General features: G+C 40.1%; 1 protein-coding gene across 4 annotated transcripts in view; it reads left to right on the plus strand.

Moving 5' to 3' along the window:
• Positions 1–17,842, plus strand: part of ATP11A (ATPase phospholipid transporting 11A) — a 132,789-nt gene that overhangs the window by 67,009 nt on the left and 47,938 nt on the right. For all 4 annotated transcript variants that reach the window (XM_033103990.1, XM_033103991.1, XM_033103992.1 and 1 more), the window contains exons 3-8: positions 4,885–4,974; positions 5,819–5,899; positions 8,395–8,502; positions 12,513–12,641; positions 15,159–15,262; positions 15,747–15,797. In XM_033103990.1, coding sequence (XP_032959881.1) covers positions 4,885–4,974; positions 5,819–5,899; positions 8,395–8,502; positions 12,513–12,641; positions 15,159–15,262; positions 15,747–15,797 — 563 coding nt within the window. The remainder of the gene's footprint in view (positions 1–4,884; positions 4,975–5,818; positions 5,900–8,394; positions 8,503–12,512; positions 12,642–15,158; positions 15,263–15,746; positions 15,798–17,842) is intronic.

A 17,842-nucleotide genomic window follows, 5' to 3' on the forward strand; every position in this document is an offset into this window, starting at 1 on the left:
AGCAACACTGCTCCCAGAACTGCTGCTGTGGCCACTATCCACTCCCTACTAAGGGCTGTGATTACAATTTAGTTGGGGCTTAGCAATCATTATCCCCCAAAACGCTGTTCAAACTTGCCAAGATATCACAGCTCATTTTCTTCACTTCTCTTTTAATTATGTCATGGACATAGTGTCAAATTTGAACTCTAGGACATTCAAATACTACTACTGCTACTTATTTATTTGCTGTCTGGCCATGCGCCAGTCATGAACCACCCCAGGCTAGGGTTTCCTCATCTGTAAAATAAAGATGATGCTAGATATCACCAGTGAGAGGGTGTGTGTAAACAAAAATACCAAATAGGTGTCAGAGTCAATTAGATGCAATCAATGCAAAGAGGAAGAAATGTAATTAGAATGTTATCATTTCAACAAAGTGCCTTGTTTTCATTGACAGGAGAATGGGAATGAGTGTAAATATTTTACACATTTTGTCTTGAGAATAGGGTGGAGAATTTAGTAGCTGGCTTTGACAAAATGGTGAATGATGGCTTTCCAGGTTATGGAGAACTTTTCCTTTAGGTGCATGAAGGCATGCGCACATTCCTGGGGCCACTACTACGTGTGTAGATCTGTGATGGACCTACTTGATTCACACGCAAATGGCCGGGATGTGTACATTGCTGTGGCAGACCTGCCTCATTCTTCTATGAGCTGTCAAAGAGTGCCTCATGTTTGTTAAAAATACTTGAAAAGGCAGTTTTCTACACGGAATTATTTTATTTTAAAACTGCAGTGTAAAATAATAATAATAACTGCTTTAATCTCCAGAAACACAATGTGGGTAAGTAAATTGCTCATAACCAAAATCTCAACCAAACAAACATAGTTCGTGGTTACGATAAATGAAAGGAGAACGATAAATGAAAGGAGAAATAAAATGAGGATTAACTCCTTATCCAAAAACAGGTCTGTCCAATAATGACATTTATAGATTTGATACAGTCTTAAGGAGAGCTCACTAAAGATGATTTCTATGCTAACATGTACTCTTGTCAACCCCCTAGTATAGCTGAAAAGGAAACAACTCTCTAAAGCATTTCTTAAAAAAACTTTTTTAAAGACTATATCCCCTGTGCTGTACTTTACATCCTTGTGACTATTTTTATAACTGGCAATTTGTACTTCTTAATCCCTTTACCTTTTTAAACCAGCCCTCCAAACTCCCTCCCATCTAACACCTATCAATTGTTCTTTGTATCTATGAGTTTGTTTCTGTGAAAAACATTTTTTAAAAATCTAGTCCTGTGCAGTACGAATGCATCAAGAAATGGGAAGTGCACTGAAAAACATGAAAATGCTGTGCTATGTGTGAACTTTTCAGGACGGGAATCCTGGGTACAGGTGATGGGGTATGAAACCTCCCCCCACTGCCCAGTGTCTAGACTGGGTAGGACGTTTGTCAAAGGCACCTCAGCCACTGATACAAATCCCTGTGGAGTGGGTTTCTACCTCTGGGGACAAAGCCTGGCCCTTGAAAGTCCCAGTCGCAGTTCCTTCTGTGATATGGGAAGTTCTATACAAGCCTTCATGGAGGAAACTTCTGAAACACAAAGCACCTGGTTGATTGCAGCTGTCAAAGGGCCTTCTTGATGTATGTATTTGGTAGAATATAGCTGGAAGCTGAAGGATGCCTCATTTACTCTTAAAGCCCCTGTCAAGGTTTGGGGGAGATAAATGAAAGCAGTGACTTCTAGATCCCATTCCTGACCTCTGTGTTATCTGATTCAAGTTTTAGAGCCAATTTATTATTTTCCTATTTTTCTTTCAAATATTCCCAGAGCCAATAGCCAACACTGATTTTGAGATGCCTTGTCGTACCTCCTCACGCTACAACTCACCACTTATTCTCTTCCTTTGTCTGGAGTATCTTTTTTTCTCTTCCTGCGGTGGCACCTTCCTGTCCCCAGCTGCCCTACATGATCTGGAGCCCGAGAGCTTCCTGGGTTTCTCACAAAGGAAATCCCGCGCTGGGGAGCTTGGAAGGATGGGTTTTGTTACAGACTTGCAGGGCCTTTTCAAAACTGTTTCTTCTCAGGAAAACTCCTTCATACCAGGAGGCTCTACAGGAGGAACTAAGAGAATTAAGTCAATATTCTTTCAGGTGGCAGGTCAGGCTGAGTCCCCACAAAAGAGGGGTCGAATGTTGCGTAGAGCACTCATTGACTGTCATTGGAGCTCAGCGTGGAGAGGGGACTGTGCTCTTGAATTCACGTGTATGCGGGCAATGACCTTTAGTCCTCAAAAAGGCGGGATTAGTGGCTTAATATCATTCCAAGTAGATGACGGTGTGTAATTTCAAGGAAAAATTATGTATAGTATCACTTCTATTGCTTATCAAATTCAGTTCGGAAGGGGCCCTCAGAAAGCTAAGGGTTTCGAATCTAAAGTGGTAGCTGGTTAGACAGTGGCGTTGATTTAGATCAACTGCAGTGGAAATCTGGAGCCTGTTATTGTTTTTATCTAAGAAACAGCTCAGGATATATGAAAAATGCGATTTAATTTGTGAAACATAAGTTTATAAGCGGGTTTGGAGAATATGTTTGTGGTAATGTATCTATGTTTTCTTGGGAAGAAAACTTTTATTTCTACTTAAAAAGAAAAGACTGCTAGTCAAGACATAGAAGCCTATGCTCAGTAAATCTGATTTTATTAAATCAAAGGGTTGTGAAAGCATTTATCATGTGTGTATTTATACCAGGGTATGAAAAGACCAATCTAATTATGTTAAACTTCTGACCTGTGCCATAGAAGCACAGTATTGATCAGGGATTGATTCGAGTTCCATTTCCTGTTGGGGAGAAACACACTAGGCAGGTGTCTGGTTGAAGAAGGAAAACCCAAGAAATTACTCCCCAGCAGGACCCTTCCTTTCCTTCCGGCCACACGCAGAGCTCCCCACCCCAGGCCTGCTTGAGCTCACCATGCTGGCACATCCTGGACTCCAGAACAATGGAGCCCTGTTTGATCGATTTCATAAAATTGTACTTTTGGGCACAAAATTCATGTGGCTTCCAGCTCTGCCCTAGGATGCTACAAAATTAAATAGTAATCTCAAAGAGTACTGTCACTCCATACCTTCCAAAAAGCTGAATTACTTTTGAATATTGGTGAGGGGAAATTAACCTCTACCAAGTAGATATGGGCAGTATTCTTAATGATAGTCAAGTCTATGATGTCATTTACGCTCTAAAACAACCCTGTGAGGCCACGATTACTTATTCAATCAAGCCTCGTCCTGAAGACACGGAGCCTCAGAACAAAGTTGCTGAGCTGATCCTTAGCCACCGGTCTGACCCCGAGGCCAGCACTTCCTCTCCAATGCCCGCACAACCTCTCCTTCCAACCCATCGTCATGATGCTCCCTCATTTGCTAACATCATTAATCCAGCACGTAGGCATAATTTTCTATTTTTCACATCCTCATTTCCTAATTATAAATGAAAGAGAAACTTCAGCTCCGTGCGAGTTGATTACTTTCCCCGGGAGATCATGTCCGGCCTCCACCACATTTTCAGGACGGTCCCAGTCACAACTGTGGTCCTGGATCCACTTTCACGTACATCATAGCCGAGGCTTCAGGGCGGTTTCCAGGTGCTCTCATTTTACTTTCTGGCAGCTGGCAAAGAAGCACGGCGCCCAGGGCTTTTTTCTTAAGAGTTTTTCTTTCACCACATGACTAAAGGTAGACCAAGCGAGACTGCTTTCTTCTTTGTCATGAGCCATACCCCTAGTAAGTAACCTAGAACCAGAGGTGACTTATACACAGGAAAGAAGAGAGTGGGCAAAACTGAGCTCAGATGCTCATGAGGTATTCTTACCTCAGGGCTGAAACACAGAGAACAAATGCAAAGGCTTTGGCTATGAAGTTTTCTGTGATCTGAAAGAAATGCCAGGAATAGTAATTGTCTTATATAATTCAACATTCCTCAAAATGTCTGTTACAGTAAAAGGAGATTCTCTGGTCGACACAGACTGCTCAGTTTCCTTATAGCAAAAAGAAAACCCATTTTATTCCACGCCTGTGGCTCAATACCAGTGATTTCCAGTATTAAGCATTGTTCCACTGGTTGTATCACAACAGAAGGTAGGACTTGATAGGTGAATATAGGTCAAAGTATTACATTATACTTTGTAATACACAGAGTATTACATTATATTGTGACCCACATGTCTAAGCAAATAGTGAGATCATTACCATTTAACAAAAATGCAAAATGTACAATTGGCCCACCATTATCAGTTTTTCAGCTCTTATACAGTACATGTAATAAAATGCTCACTTTATTTTATTCTCTCCATATTTTACTGATATATCAGTACAGTCATGAATGTTTAATTATCTCATTGGGTTTTCAATTTTCTTATTACGTCATGAGGAATTTATAACACCCTTTTTGACCACATTAATAATCAGTGGAATAACTTACTGTAGTAATTTATTCTGAGGAAATTACAAAGCTTAATGTTGAAGCTACAGCATGGGCCTTCCACAAAGAAATTACAACCAAGGAAAAATACTAAACACGTATGTTTTGAGTTACGATAGGTTTATATTTAATGAAAGATTTTAATAATAAAACTATTATTAAGCTACTTTGCATTACCTTGGATTATCTAAAATTCAGTAACCCACATGTGCTACTTTTGGCATACACATTCTCTGTTACAAGTTTGTTTTTGTGGTCAACAAATTGACAAAATGTCTACGAACACTTTAAATTTTGAATTATGGGCTTTGCTTTTAAAACTAAACATTTTGTACTTTGAGATCACGCAGTAGAGTAATACAAGAAGTAAAATGTGATCAAAACGACACTTTTTTGTTTTTCTTTTATACAGTACACATTTTGGAACTTCATACCCAAGAATTTATTTGAACAATTCAGAAGAATAGCCAACTTTTATTTTCTTATCATATTTCTGGTACAGGTAAGGCCAGTCATCTTTTTTGTATTGCCTCAAATATAAATCTAAATAAGTGACATTTTACTCTCAGGTGATTAACTATGGTTTGCTGCTAAGAAGGAGCAAGGACTTGGTGCCGCTTATCTACAGTTCCTTCATTTATTTTCTTCAAGGACGAGTGTGTGGGTTCAGAGAGACCTGTAAGCTAAAACATACACATGAACATTCTGCTTTTGAGTTGGTTCTCGCCACCTTCTAGCTCTGGAGGGGCGGTCAGGAGCTTCCTAATCTTTAGGAGAAATTCACCCGCCAAGCTAAGCATTATTACATTTATCCTCTTCCTAAGTATGCGTAGATGCTCCAGAGAAAGCATAAAGTGAGAGAGAGAGAGAAGGAAAGAAAGAGTGAAAACCACAGTGATGGATGAATGAGGGAACGATAGGTCAGATGTATTTTAAGAACAGCGATCTATTTTTTCTCAATCATGCAAAATACATGTGAAGGACTTTTAAAATGTCCCCAAGATTAAATTATCCAAATAATGTAATTAAAGTGTGGCACCAGAAGCAGAGTAGTAAATTAAAATAAATGTACACTGGTGTCAGACTTATGTCTTTGCCATGTCAGTGTGGTTTCCTTAAGCATGTCCCTTAATTAAAGAGAACTGTCCTCATTTCCACAGTAAAATAGGATGATTTACTTCTTATCTAATTTATCTCTAGAGGTGGGATTACGTGGGGTAACAGTAAAGCAATTCAAAATAAGTAAATGCAAATGTTGGGTGGTGGTGTAACATGGCCAGCCAGTCTGTCTAAAGTCACTAATACATGTCTTTGAAAATGGCTCCACAATTCTCTTTTAATTGCAGTTGATAATTGATACACCCACCAGTCCAGTAACAAGCGGACTTCCATTGTTCTTTGTCATTACTGTCACAGCTATCAAACAGGTAAGAATTTCACAGGCAAAGAAAGAAGGTTGTTACCTTTGTTATATACCTTTGATATATATATACCTCCTCTTCTCCAAAGCGATCTGGTTTGTTTCAGCTAGTTCACAGAAAATTTACCTAAGTTCTAGAAATTCATTTTTATAACTATTTTAGATTGATACTTGAGTTAAAATAATAGAGATTGTATAATGTAGTTATTAATTTGGTGCCCTGTCAGTTTGAGGAAGAAACTATGGTTTTCATGCCGAATCAACAAAAGCTGGTGTCTGATTTTAGAAGAGTTGCTTACCCTGTCTATGTCCTCCACTGTCTTAACTGAAAGGATCTGCTACCTACAGAGGGTACAGATAACGTGATCACATCTGGAGATGTAGACAGCTGTTCAGGCACCTGGTGTTCCCTTTCATGTGCTGGGAAACATTACAGGGAAGACATAATTCATCATCCTTAACTCAAATGCACTATCACCTCGAAATAAACCCAACCCTAAAGGCATGTTAATCAATCTAGAAAACACCCAAGTCTTGGGCAGAAAGAGTATGGGGAAAGAATTTGAAATTCGAAAGAATTTGAAATTGTGCCTATTTAAGACCAAAAGGATTTAGCAGATTTGTTAGTTATGAGAATTAGGTCAGGCTGCTTTTCCAGGGCTTGAGCCAGTGTCTGAGTTGACATAGGAACAGCCAATATTGGTAATTTCCAATGTTTGTTGCAGTTTGTAAAATGCATATGTGCGTGGAGAACTGTAAGGCTTATAATGGGTGTCACAAAATGAATCAGGAAGTTTACTCTGTTTGCTAAGATTCTGGCTGCCAGCTCCAATAAAAGACATAGTCAGGAGACATATGTAGGCTGTCTTGTGCTTTTCAAGGTAGAACACTTAGTTCAGCTGGTGGAAATATAATTGGTTCCAAGTTTCTTGAGGAATTTTGGTTGGTTTATATTAAAGGCCTAAAAGTCTTATTCATCTTTTGACTCAGACATTTTCTTTTTGGGGATCTATACTAAATATATATCATGGATATGCACAAAAATACAATTGTGAAGATGTTTATCAAAGTATACCTATAACTACAAAAACTTAAAGCAATCCAAATTGCCCTGGAAAAACATCCACGATATATCGAAGGTACAAAATAGAGTAGTATGTGCAGTGTGATTCTAATTTTGCAAAAAATATACCCCAACGGACTAGAATTATATTTATACATAATTATATTTATGTATTAATAATTTAAATATTAAGAGTTTTTACAGAGTGATAGGATTAGGACTTTTTTAGTTTCTTGTTTTGAAGAGTGATGCATGTATTTCCTTTGTCCATAGAACATATAATTTTTTGTAATATAACAGGTAAAAACTAATTTTGAAAAGTTATTTTTGATTCTTTTATTTCTGTCTTGATTTTGTTTTCAAAAATGCATCCTCCTGCACTGAGTTGCAGAGTAGAGAGGAGAAAACCAGCCAGAAGACCGAGAAAAATTGGGTGGAACACAGTCCAGACAAATCATTAGAAAATATGTTTCTTTTCTAATTTCCTGCATTGCACATATCCTTTATTCATTTATTCTACAGATAATTATTGGCCTTCTGCCATATACTAAGCCCTTTTGGACTCCCTAGAGATGATATATATGTTGAACAAGAGACATTCCAGTGAGGGAGGCAGGCACCAAGAAGCCAGGTGTATCCACATGTGTACCCACACATACATACATGTACACATGTACGCACATACAAGTACATGCATGTGCATTGGGGGCAGCAGGGTGCCGGTAATTGGGGCCTCTCTGATACACTCACTTAAATCGTGAACCAGGTGAAGCAAGGGCCTGAGTCCAGAGGAAGGGGAACCGGAAGACCCCTACCCCAGACCTCAGGACATGAGCAGGTCCTGGCTCCTCAGGGTCCCCAGACCATGGCCCTGCAGTGAGCATCCTAGCATGGTCACCACAGTGGACTCGAGAACGGCCATTCGGCACATATCCTAACAGGAGGAAGTTTGGGAAGCCCCCGTTAGATGGTGTGGAGTCGGGCTCCCAGCAGTGGCAGGGCTAGTCATGTCCCTGTTCCGTCCAAATGTGAGAACACAGGGAGGGCTGGCCTTCTGGAGGCCCACAGAAGGGTGGCCAGGGGACATGAAGAAGTGGGGGACTTAGGATCCACTGAGGGAAAAGCGCCAGGACTTCCCGGTGGGTAGCTGCTGGGTGTGAGGAAAAGAATGAAAGGTGACTTCTGGTTGTACTGTGGCTATTCCTTCTCATGGACACAGTTTTACTATGGTTAGACCTACTCAAGGGCGTGGCTGGGGTTCTGGGGCTTCTGGCCACCTTGCTTGTCCAAGAGGTGGAGGCTGGCCATACTTTACCCACAGTCACTGCCCATTCCAGCAAAGTCCAGAGGGATTGGCTCAGAGCTGATGGACTTTCCACGATTCTCTCGTTCCATCACATGAGATTCTGTCTTAATTTTTTATTTTTTTTATTTTTTAGGGCTATGAAGACTGGCTTCGCCATAAAGCAGACAATGCCATGAACCAGTGCCCTGTGCATTTCATCCAGCATGGCAAGCTGGTTCGGAAGCAGAGCCGAAAGCTGAGAGTAAGTAATCACTGACACATTTAACTGGTTTAAACCAAAACAATTAAAAAACAACAATAATGTAACCATTTTATTTTCTTTGGCAAAACAGTTGTCTATCATTGTTTTTTCCATTGGGTAGAGGCCCAACCTCCTCACCCCCAAATATTTCTCACTTCGGGCAAGAGTCTACCACTATCTTTTTTTTTATTATTATTATTTTTATTTTTAAAGTTTTAATACATTTTATTTTTTAGAGCATGTTTAGGTTCACAGCAAAATTGAGCAGAAATTATAGAGATTTCCCATACACTTCCTATTCCCTCCACACACACGAACTTCCTGTCAGCACCCCTAACCAGGTTGTTTATGCGATTATACTAACCAGTCAAGACAGGGAAATCGCTACAACTTTCTCTTTTAGAACAAGGCAAAATCATATTAATATAAATTCCAGTAGTTGGAAATTTATGGAAATTGGGTCAGAAACCTCACCGAAGGTTGCGATTTCATTTTTTTCCGATGAATTATTGGCATAACTGATGTTTTCTTTTGTCTTTAAATGTGTGTTTATTTAAGTGGATTACTTTCATACATTCTTCACTGGCCATTTAGAAGTACCTATATGTGTACAAGCGGTAAGTGTGATTTTCACAGTTTATCCCGGAGGAATGTTTATCTGTGAGTCTAGGGATAGAACCCAACTGCCCTCCTCCTAACACCTCTGCCTGCCCTTGTCTTCCCACCCACATCTCTTCTCCCCCGCACCCACCTTTCCTTCTTATCTGGCAGCTTCACTGTCTCTCCGGGCTGCTTTCTTGGCCAGAAATCGTGGTGGGCCTTCGGGAAGTTGCTATGGGAAGGTTGCCAGCCCTTGTGTGCAGTGAAAGAAAAGTGGGCCTCTGCTTCCAAGCACAGCCCTGAAGCCATGAAAAAGGGGGTAGCCCGAGGATCAGTGGGTGTCTCAGGAGAAGGGCAGGGTCCAGGATACCAGGACCCACCAGGAAACCTGTTAACATGTTTTCAGTGCGTGATCCATCTTTATGAACCTCGTTCCAGTTATTATGTGTACATACACACTATTGTATGTATTATTAATTTTTTAAACAACATTTTCTTTGCTTTATAAATTTTACTGTCTAGGTGTTTTAGTAATTCTGAATGAGCTTCCCCATAGTTAGCCTGGATTGGCAGTATTTTCCTAGTGGTCCTGGGGTCAGGGAGGTGAGGTGCACGGGCCTCGTGGCTGTGGGAATAGCAGTGGGGACTGCATGCACATGTTACCAGGCTGCTTCAGACCCCAGGTCCTAAATGCAGTTTCCTTGAACAAATCTATTTCCTTCACAAAGTCTTCCATACATTTTTAATTAAATTATTTTTCAATTACAGTTGACATACAATATTAGTTTCAGGTATACAACATAGGGATTAGTCATTTATATACCTTGTGAAGTGATCACCCTGATACATCTAGTACCCATCTGGCACCATACATAGTTATTACAATATTATTGACTGTATTCCTTATGCTGTACTTTACATCCCTATAACTATTTTTATAACTGGCAATTTGTAACTTTTAATCAACATCTCTTTCTTTAAAAATAGATCTAAACAGTGTCTACCAGCAGAAAATTGAATTTGTAATGCATTGATCTCCTGTGGGAAATGTCTGCTCTGTATCCGGCCACTTCTAACTTGACTAGAGGATTCTAACTTGACTATGGGAGATGAGGGAGAAAAATCAGGCTCTCGCTGCAACACTAAGCATGGTCGTTCGTGGCCCCTAATGGCTCATGCCTACAGAGGGTGCTGGAGGATGTTAGAAAAGAAACCCTTAATTCGTCCATCTCTAAGATTTTGTCATTTCAAGCATGTCATCACACACATGGAATTATAGTCGGCAACCTTTTAGGAACGGACTTCTTTCACTCAACCTAATTCCCTTGGTTTCACCCGAGTTGTGTGAATCAGTAGCTCCTTCTTTTTATTGCTGAGTCCATGGTGCGGAGTGGACCAGAGTTTGCTTACATCCACCAGCTGGAGGTAAAATTTAGGTATTTCCCAGCTTGGGGCTATTATGGATAAAACTATAAACATTTGTGTACAGTTTTTTGTGTGAATAAAGTTTCTATTTCCCTAGCATAAAAGCTCAAGAGTTGAATTGCTGGGTCATAGAGTAAATCCATTTTTAGTTTTCAATGGAATTGCCAAACAATTTCCCAGAGTGCTGTACCTTTTTACATTCCTGTTAACAGTGTGTGAGAGACCCAGTTTCTCTACGTTCTCACCAGCACTTGGTGTTGGCACTGGTTTTTATGTCAGACATTCTGATATCTCGGTGTGGTTCAAATTTGCATTTCTCTTGTGGCTAGTTATGTTGATTATCTTTTCATGTGCTTATATGTCATCTGTATATCCTTTTCTGTGAAAAACGCTCTTCATGTCTTTTACCCATTTTCTAGTTGTATTATTTGAGGTTTGTTACTGATGAATTTTGACAGTTCATATATTCTAGATACTAGTCCTTTTTTCAGAAATCCATTAATGGGGTATTCACAAAGCAAAATTTTTCAATTTTGATGAAGTCCGATTTATTGATTTTTCCTTTTATAGATTGTGTATTTAGTGTCAAGCTTAAGAATTCTTTGCCTAGCCTTGCAACCCAAAGTTTTTCTCCTATGTTTCCTTCTAAAGGGTTTATAGTTTTACATTTTGCATTGAAGTTCATGATCCATTTTGAACTAATGTTTCTATAAGGTGTGAGCTTCAGGCCCAAGTTCCTATTTTGCCTATGAATACCCCAGTGCTCTACTATCATTCGTTGGAAAGGCTGTCCTTTCTCCATGCAATTGCTTTTGTACCTTCATCAAAAGTCAGGAAGCATATTGGTGTGGGTCAATTGCACAGTTCCCTGTTCTGTTCCACTGGTTTCTGTGCCAGTCCTTTACCAGTACCGGTACAGCCGGAGTACTGCCGCTGCGTAAGAAGCCTTCAGATCTGCATAGTGACTCCCCCACGTCATTCTTCCAAGATTGTTGTAGCTATTCCAGGGCCTGTACCTTTCTGCATGAATTTTAGAATAAGCCCATCTGTATTTACAAGGGATTTTGATAGAAATGTCACTAAACCCAAAGGTCTATTTGGAGGAGAACACTCTGATTTTAAGTTCTCAGACACTCAGCTGGAACCATAATGGGGTGTGACAGGGAACCCCACTTGTATAGACAGAAGCATGGTGATGTCCTGATTCCGGGAGGGTCTTGCAAATAGCAGCAAGACCATTCAAGTGATTGGAAGGATTTTGAACCCACTAGCTAGTCATCCTGATTTCTGGGGTTTTGATGGTCATTTAAATACCTTCCAGACACACAGTCCAAAGTCATGACCAGACAAAAAGGGCCTTTCTAGGAGGTTGTTTAGATGCCTTCTTTGGTGATAATACAAAAACTGTGATGATTACATCTTACTTAAAAATCCATATGATAAACATCCTGTGACTCACTTTTACTTTTTTTTTTACTTTGGTTTTTGCAATGTGATTGCCACTTCTGCTTTATTCTTAGTCATGCTCGAGTCATCCCGACGGTGTCTTGGTTCTGTTGTTTGGCCCATAGAACTCCCATACCTGGTTTATAGAACACCTAGTTTTTGATCAGTGCCTCCTTGCAGTAATAATTTCCACTCAGACAGGTTAATGAAACACTTGAACTCATCCTGCTTGGGCTGAATCAAAGATAATCCTGTTATGGTTGTTTGTCTATGTTTCCATTGCAAAGTATTCAATCATAAAGCACTTTGATGCTTCCCGGATATAAAATTGGTACATTGAAACCTCACCTGGTCTGTCCTCTGTTTGGGCAGAATGCTTGGGAAATGACCTTTCTCTGGAGTCTTATTTACATCCATGTATCCTCCTGTTAATAAATGCCATAATGGTATATGTCATTATTGACTGGTACTTTAGGCAAAGAAAACGCCGCTGCACAGAGGAAGTGTTCAGGTAATGGCATTGTCTGTCTGTCCTGCAGGTTGGGGACATCGTCATGGTCAAGGAGGATGAGACCTTTCCCTGTGACTTGATCTTCCTCTCCAGCAGCCGTGGAGATGGGACCTGCCACGTGACAACTGCCAGCTTAGATGGAGAATCGAGTCAGAAAGTAATATGCCTTTTATTGGAGACCCTGTACAGTGCCTTACTTTTCCATCCACATCTGTGCTTGGGAGGCCAGAAACTATACCATGTTTGGAAGCTCAGTATTTTCAGTGATTACAGTAAAAATCCCAGGGTGTTGTGCCGGCCAAATTGTTTTTTGACTTTTGCTTCTTTCTCTCTATTTTCTCCTTTTCTCTTCCCACCATCAGTATCTGTAACAAACTACCATCTCAGGTTAACAGAAATAACTTCATGTTGTTTATTTAGCTGTGTCATTTAGCAGAGGTACTAAATTAAAGATATAATGCATAGATTGTTGGAATTTTGAAAGTTTTCATTTTATTAGTCAAAATTAGCATCTTTCCTACCCTGGAATTATGTGAAAAGTCACACATGAGTCTGGATTTTGCCTCGCTGTTACTTCAATGAGTGTCTTTTTGTTAAAATATCTTAATATCTGAAATTATAATTAATTTCTGACATTCAGTATGGAATTCTGTACTGGTAGCTCATGCTACAAAATTTTAATTAACAATCATGAAAGAATAGACTATATCACTATTAATTTTAAGGATTTCATTATTTAAAAAAGCTAAAGCTAAGGAGTTTCTAAAAGTGAGCATGACTCAATGAAACCATTTCTAAGGCATTAGCTCACAAAACTGCAACTCTAAAACAGTGCTTTAGCAATACCTAAGGCTATAGACAATTTCTAGGATGGGAAAGAGAAATTTTCTTTGCAAAAACACTACCAGATATGTTAATCTTTTATGGATAATTCATGATATCATTGTATAAATCCCTGTGGGATTTTTTTTTTGTTGGGGGGGGGGAGTTATTTACTTTCACAATTTCTATGTAGCATATCCCAAGAGAGTTAACATTCTGGCACAATCAATTATAAGCACCAGTAATTCTGGGAATGGAAATCCTTGGTTTGGTTGTCACGTGTTCACTGTAACCTGCTGCTGGTCTCTGGAGTGTGGGGAAGTTATGTTCCCATCCTTCCTGACAATAAACATCTCTAAATCTCTTATCTTTCTCTCTAATAATCAAGTGTTGGACAAATCAAATGTATAATAAATCAAAACAAATAGAGCCATGTATACCCTCGCTGTTGGCGGTGGGCTGCCCTCTGCACCCCTTCGCACGGGAGGGATGTTGCAGCTCAGACATGTCCCTACATCACTAGTGAACGTATATTCCAGGCCTCCAGGTGTATCACCGTTTTCAGGGTGAGGTTGTATGGCAGTCAGCCTCGTCCAGAACTGGCAGATATTAGGATCCATGTTCCACGTCAGCCTTTTGAGTGTGTTGCTCAGCATCTCAAATGTGTGCCCTCTGAAGGCATTTCTGTGCTTTTGGTTTGGTTTAGGGGCTGGACTGATCTGAGCTCTGTCCTCAAACGCAGAGTGGGAGAGTTGGACTCCTGCACTGGTCACGTTCACTGCTCTGCTTGTGTGACCTTGGGCAGGCACTGACCCCTCTGAAGTTTTCACATTCCTAAAATGGGGGCAAGCCTGTCTTCCAGGAACTCCTGTGAGGGTATAGATAGAAAATTCCCCAAAGTGCTCAATATACAATAATGCCTCCTGAAATGTTATAAATGCTGCTGCTGTTGCTGCTGCTGCTGTTGCTACCCTGATTATATCTCGTATTTGTTTTGATTTATTACACACTTTGTCCAACACTTGATCATTAGAGAGAAAGATAAGAGGAGATTTAGAGATGTGTTCTCCTTCACCCGACCCTCATGCGTGAGTGTTTTTTTCCTCTCTCCTCCTCCCAAGATGAGCTTATCCCTACTACCTGGGCCAGTGTTCTCCAAACAGGGTCCCAGCCAGCGCCATCACCTAGGATCAGTGTAGAAATGCAATTCTCGAGCCCCACCTCCAAACTAGAGCATCAGAAACTCGGGGCTGGGGCCTGAGAATTGCATTTCTAACATGATGCCGGGTGGGGCCCAGGAGTCAGTTACAAGCCCTCCAGGGGGTTCTGATGAACATTAAGGTTTGAGGAACCTTGGGGTCCAGGTGAAGTGAGTAGCTATGCAGAAAGCTTATATACCCCAAACAGTGTCCTCCGAGGGCAGTTCCGATACTGATGACAACTCTCTGTAAGCAGTAGGGCATTGTATAAACACAAAGGAATATTTCAGCTCCTAAAATTTGTTCCCTTAATTGATAGTCATCACCGTGGCAGATAAGTCTAAGTGTCCAGTTTTGAAGAAGAATTCCCAGCATTGCAGTTAGTTTTGAGTTGCAGACACTAGGTGAGAATGAGAAAACTTTCTGGCCTAATAGGTATAGGAGTAACAGTCGTTATCTATAATTCTATCACTTTTTAACATTTGCAAACTCTTTATTATACCACTTCTCTCATATGCTAACCAGGCTTTGTAATTGGACTTATTTAGACGCACAAAAAATTCGATGCTGGGGCTGCCCTGGCTTGGAGGTACGAGCTGTTAGATTTGTGTTGCTCATTTTGTTGTGAATTCACATTTCTTGTCAATCTGTAGACACATTATGCAGTTCAAGACACAAAGGGATTTCATACGGAAGAAGATATAGATGGCCTACATGCCACCATTGAGTGCGAACAGCCCCAGCCCGACCTCTACAAGTAAGCTGGATCGGTGTCCCCTACACATTGTTCTTGCTCTCCACCCCAAATAGTCTCGCAGCATGATTGTTTGGAAGAAAATGTACATCACTGCTTAAAAGTTAAGACTGAGTTAAATATGTTACTTAACCTATTTTCATAGTCCAGCAACATTTAGTTCTGTAGCTATCTATACAAACGTTTGAAGTGGCTTAATGGAACTAAATTTGTTGAAGAAAAAATCATTTTCTATAGTGTGAGGAAGTGATTTTAAGGAAAATCATTTTAAGTCATGGGCTACTAAGAACAGAAAGTACAAGAAGAAAAGGGGAGGACGGTAGAGTGTCTTAGCCACACACTGATTGAGTAAAGAATCCTAGGTCGTGGGTGCACATTTTCTTATTTTTTAGAAACAAGAAGGCGGGGGTCTAGGACAGGGCACTTCCGGTCTGCCTCTCCCACCCATGCTGCTGCCCTGTCGGTAACCTGACATTTCTGTTGCCAGGTTTGTGGGCCGCATAAATGTTTACAACGATCAGAATGACCCCGCGGTGAGGTGAGCCGCCGTGCTTCTTCTAAACACTTTGGGGGATTGTCATTTCTTTATTATTAAATTAAAAGTGATTTTTGTTCTTTCTTTCTTTTCTTATTTTTTTTTTTTACTGATAAGAGTTTTTCATTGTTCTTGTTCTGTTGGGCTGTGTAAGTAGAATTCAGCTTTCCCAGAGGTCCAGTATCTAGTGTTTTGTGGTTTCTCTTGTGTGGACAGCTGTACATGTTAACAAACTAATGAAGCTCATGGAAAGTGTTCTCTCACAAGATTTTGCTGAGGGTCTTCTCACACCAGAGAAAAATCAGGAACCCATCAAACAATTCCAAGGCAAAGGAAGAGGGTGTGGTTTCCCCCATTAGAAATACCCTTTCGTAATTTATAGACTAGTATGTGTTCAACTATATAGTTGAAAGATTTCTGACTTGGAGGCCATTTTATTAGAATGTATGAATCTACTCGTAATCATTTCTGGGACACATTTTTGGCTCTAGATTTCATCTAGACTTAGGTAAGCCTCCTGAAATGATTTGTTTTAAGGAAACAATTTGTGCATTTCTTAGCATGATTTTATCATTATCCATCAGCTGGTTAGTAGGTCCTTTTCAGAATTTATGGAGGCATTGCCATGGTTTTTCCTAAATACATATTAGTCTACAGGTAATTTGTAATTACCTGTATTTCTGTGTCTTATGAGAATTAGTGTTTGAATGAGTAAGCAGATTTAGATTGATTCATATTGCTGATGGGATGAATCTGAAAAAGTAAACACTGCAGACTTTTCAGCTTTATATTTCGATGAAGTTTAATGCTGAGCAGCTTGAGAAGATAACTACTAATATACTTTGTATTTTGATAGCAATTCTAGTTTACCTTTTTAAGTATTTATACTATTCAGCACACTTTCAGTATTTTTAGCAGTTAAAGATGTTTATAAATCTGTGGTGTGGACAGTTATGAATTATATATCCAAGTTCTTAATCCATTGAGGGTCATATTTCTTCATCCTCTGGTCCAAACTAGAAGCAAAGTACTTTTTAAAGTAAATTATTTTTAGACTGCCCAGAGCCACTTTTTAAAGGGGCCATTTGTTTTCATAAGCATATTCAACATAAATTATGGTAAGAGTGTTGCTCATAGAGGCTGACAGTACTTATACACAACCAGACAGCCAGTGTGCAGGCCCGGGAGCTCTGTCTTTCATGGTTGTCAGGCTGAGGAATGAGTGTGGAGACCATTGGACAGCCCTGGGCAGATACGTCAGGTCAGGGGTGTCCTGGGCAACTCTCCACTCTAAGCAGCCCCTTCTTTCTCGTCTTCTGCTGAGCACAGTCCTGAGCTGTATCAGCTAAATGTACTGAACACATTCTAAGTTTCTAGCATTCAGTAGGTTCTCAACCTCCCATGGTAAAAGGAAGTTAAATACACTAATAAAGAAAAAAGGCAAACTTCAGTAAACATTATCAACTCTTTTCCTTTCCCTTCCAAAGGAAATCATTAGAATGCTGACAATAGCAAAATGTGTAAAGTTGAATTCTGCTTCTCATTTCTCTTTTACTCTTGGGAAATGAGAAGAAATTATGACCTCATCAGCAAAGGGAACCACTAGAACATGAACCCCTACGCAGAGATTTTTATCTGTGGCTCACTAGTAGTGAGTGTTTAGGGCTTGTTCTTACGTGGATTATTTTGAAATTCCTTGGTTGTCACTTGTTTCCCCTCAAAAAAGCAATGCATGGATTGTTCCAGATTTATAGGCCACCTGCATTCAGATGGCCTTTGTGGACTTGACTGCCAGTGTTTATAAATGCATACAGAGTATCCCAGCCTTCATCTTTAAAGTATGACTATATTACATGAGATGCTCTGGGTCTCCTGGAGGATGTGGTAGAAACAGCTGAAGCCACATGAGTCAAAGACACCAGTCTTTCAATTTTCCAGAACATTTGGGGGTCCTCCAGTCCAGCAGTTCTCAAACTTGAGGCCAGTTTGGAGCGGGTTTCTGGTTTATCTGTCATCGTGACACTTCTGACAAGTTACCAGGTGCTGTT

Source organism: Rhinolophus ferrumequinum, chromosome 4, assembly GCF_004115265.2.
Source record: "Rhinolophus ferrumequinum isolate MPI-CBG mRhiFer1 chromosome 4, mRhiFer1_v1.p, whole genome shotgun sequence".
NCBI lineage: Eukaryota > Metazoa > Chordata > Mammalia > Chiroptera > Rhinolophidae > Rhinolophus > Rhinolophus ferrumequinum.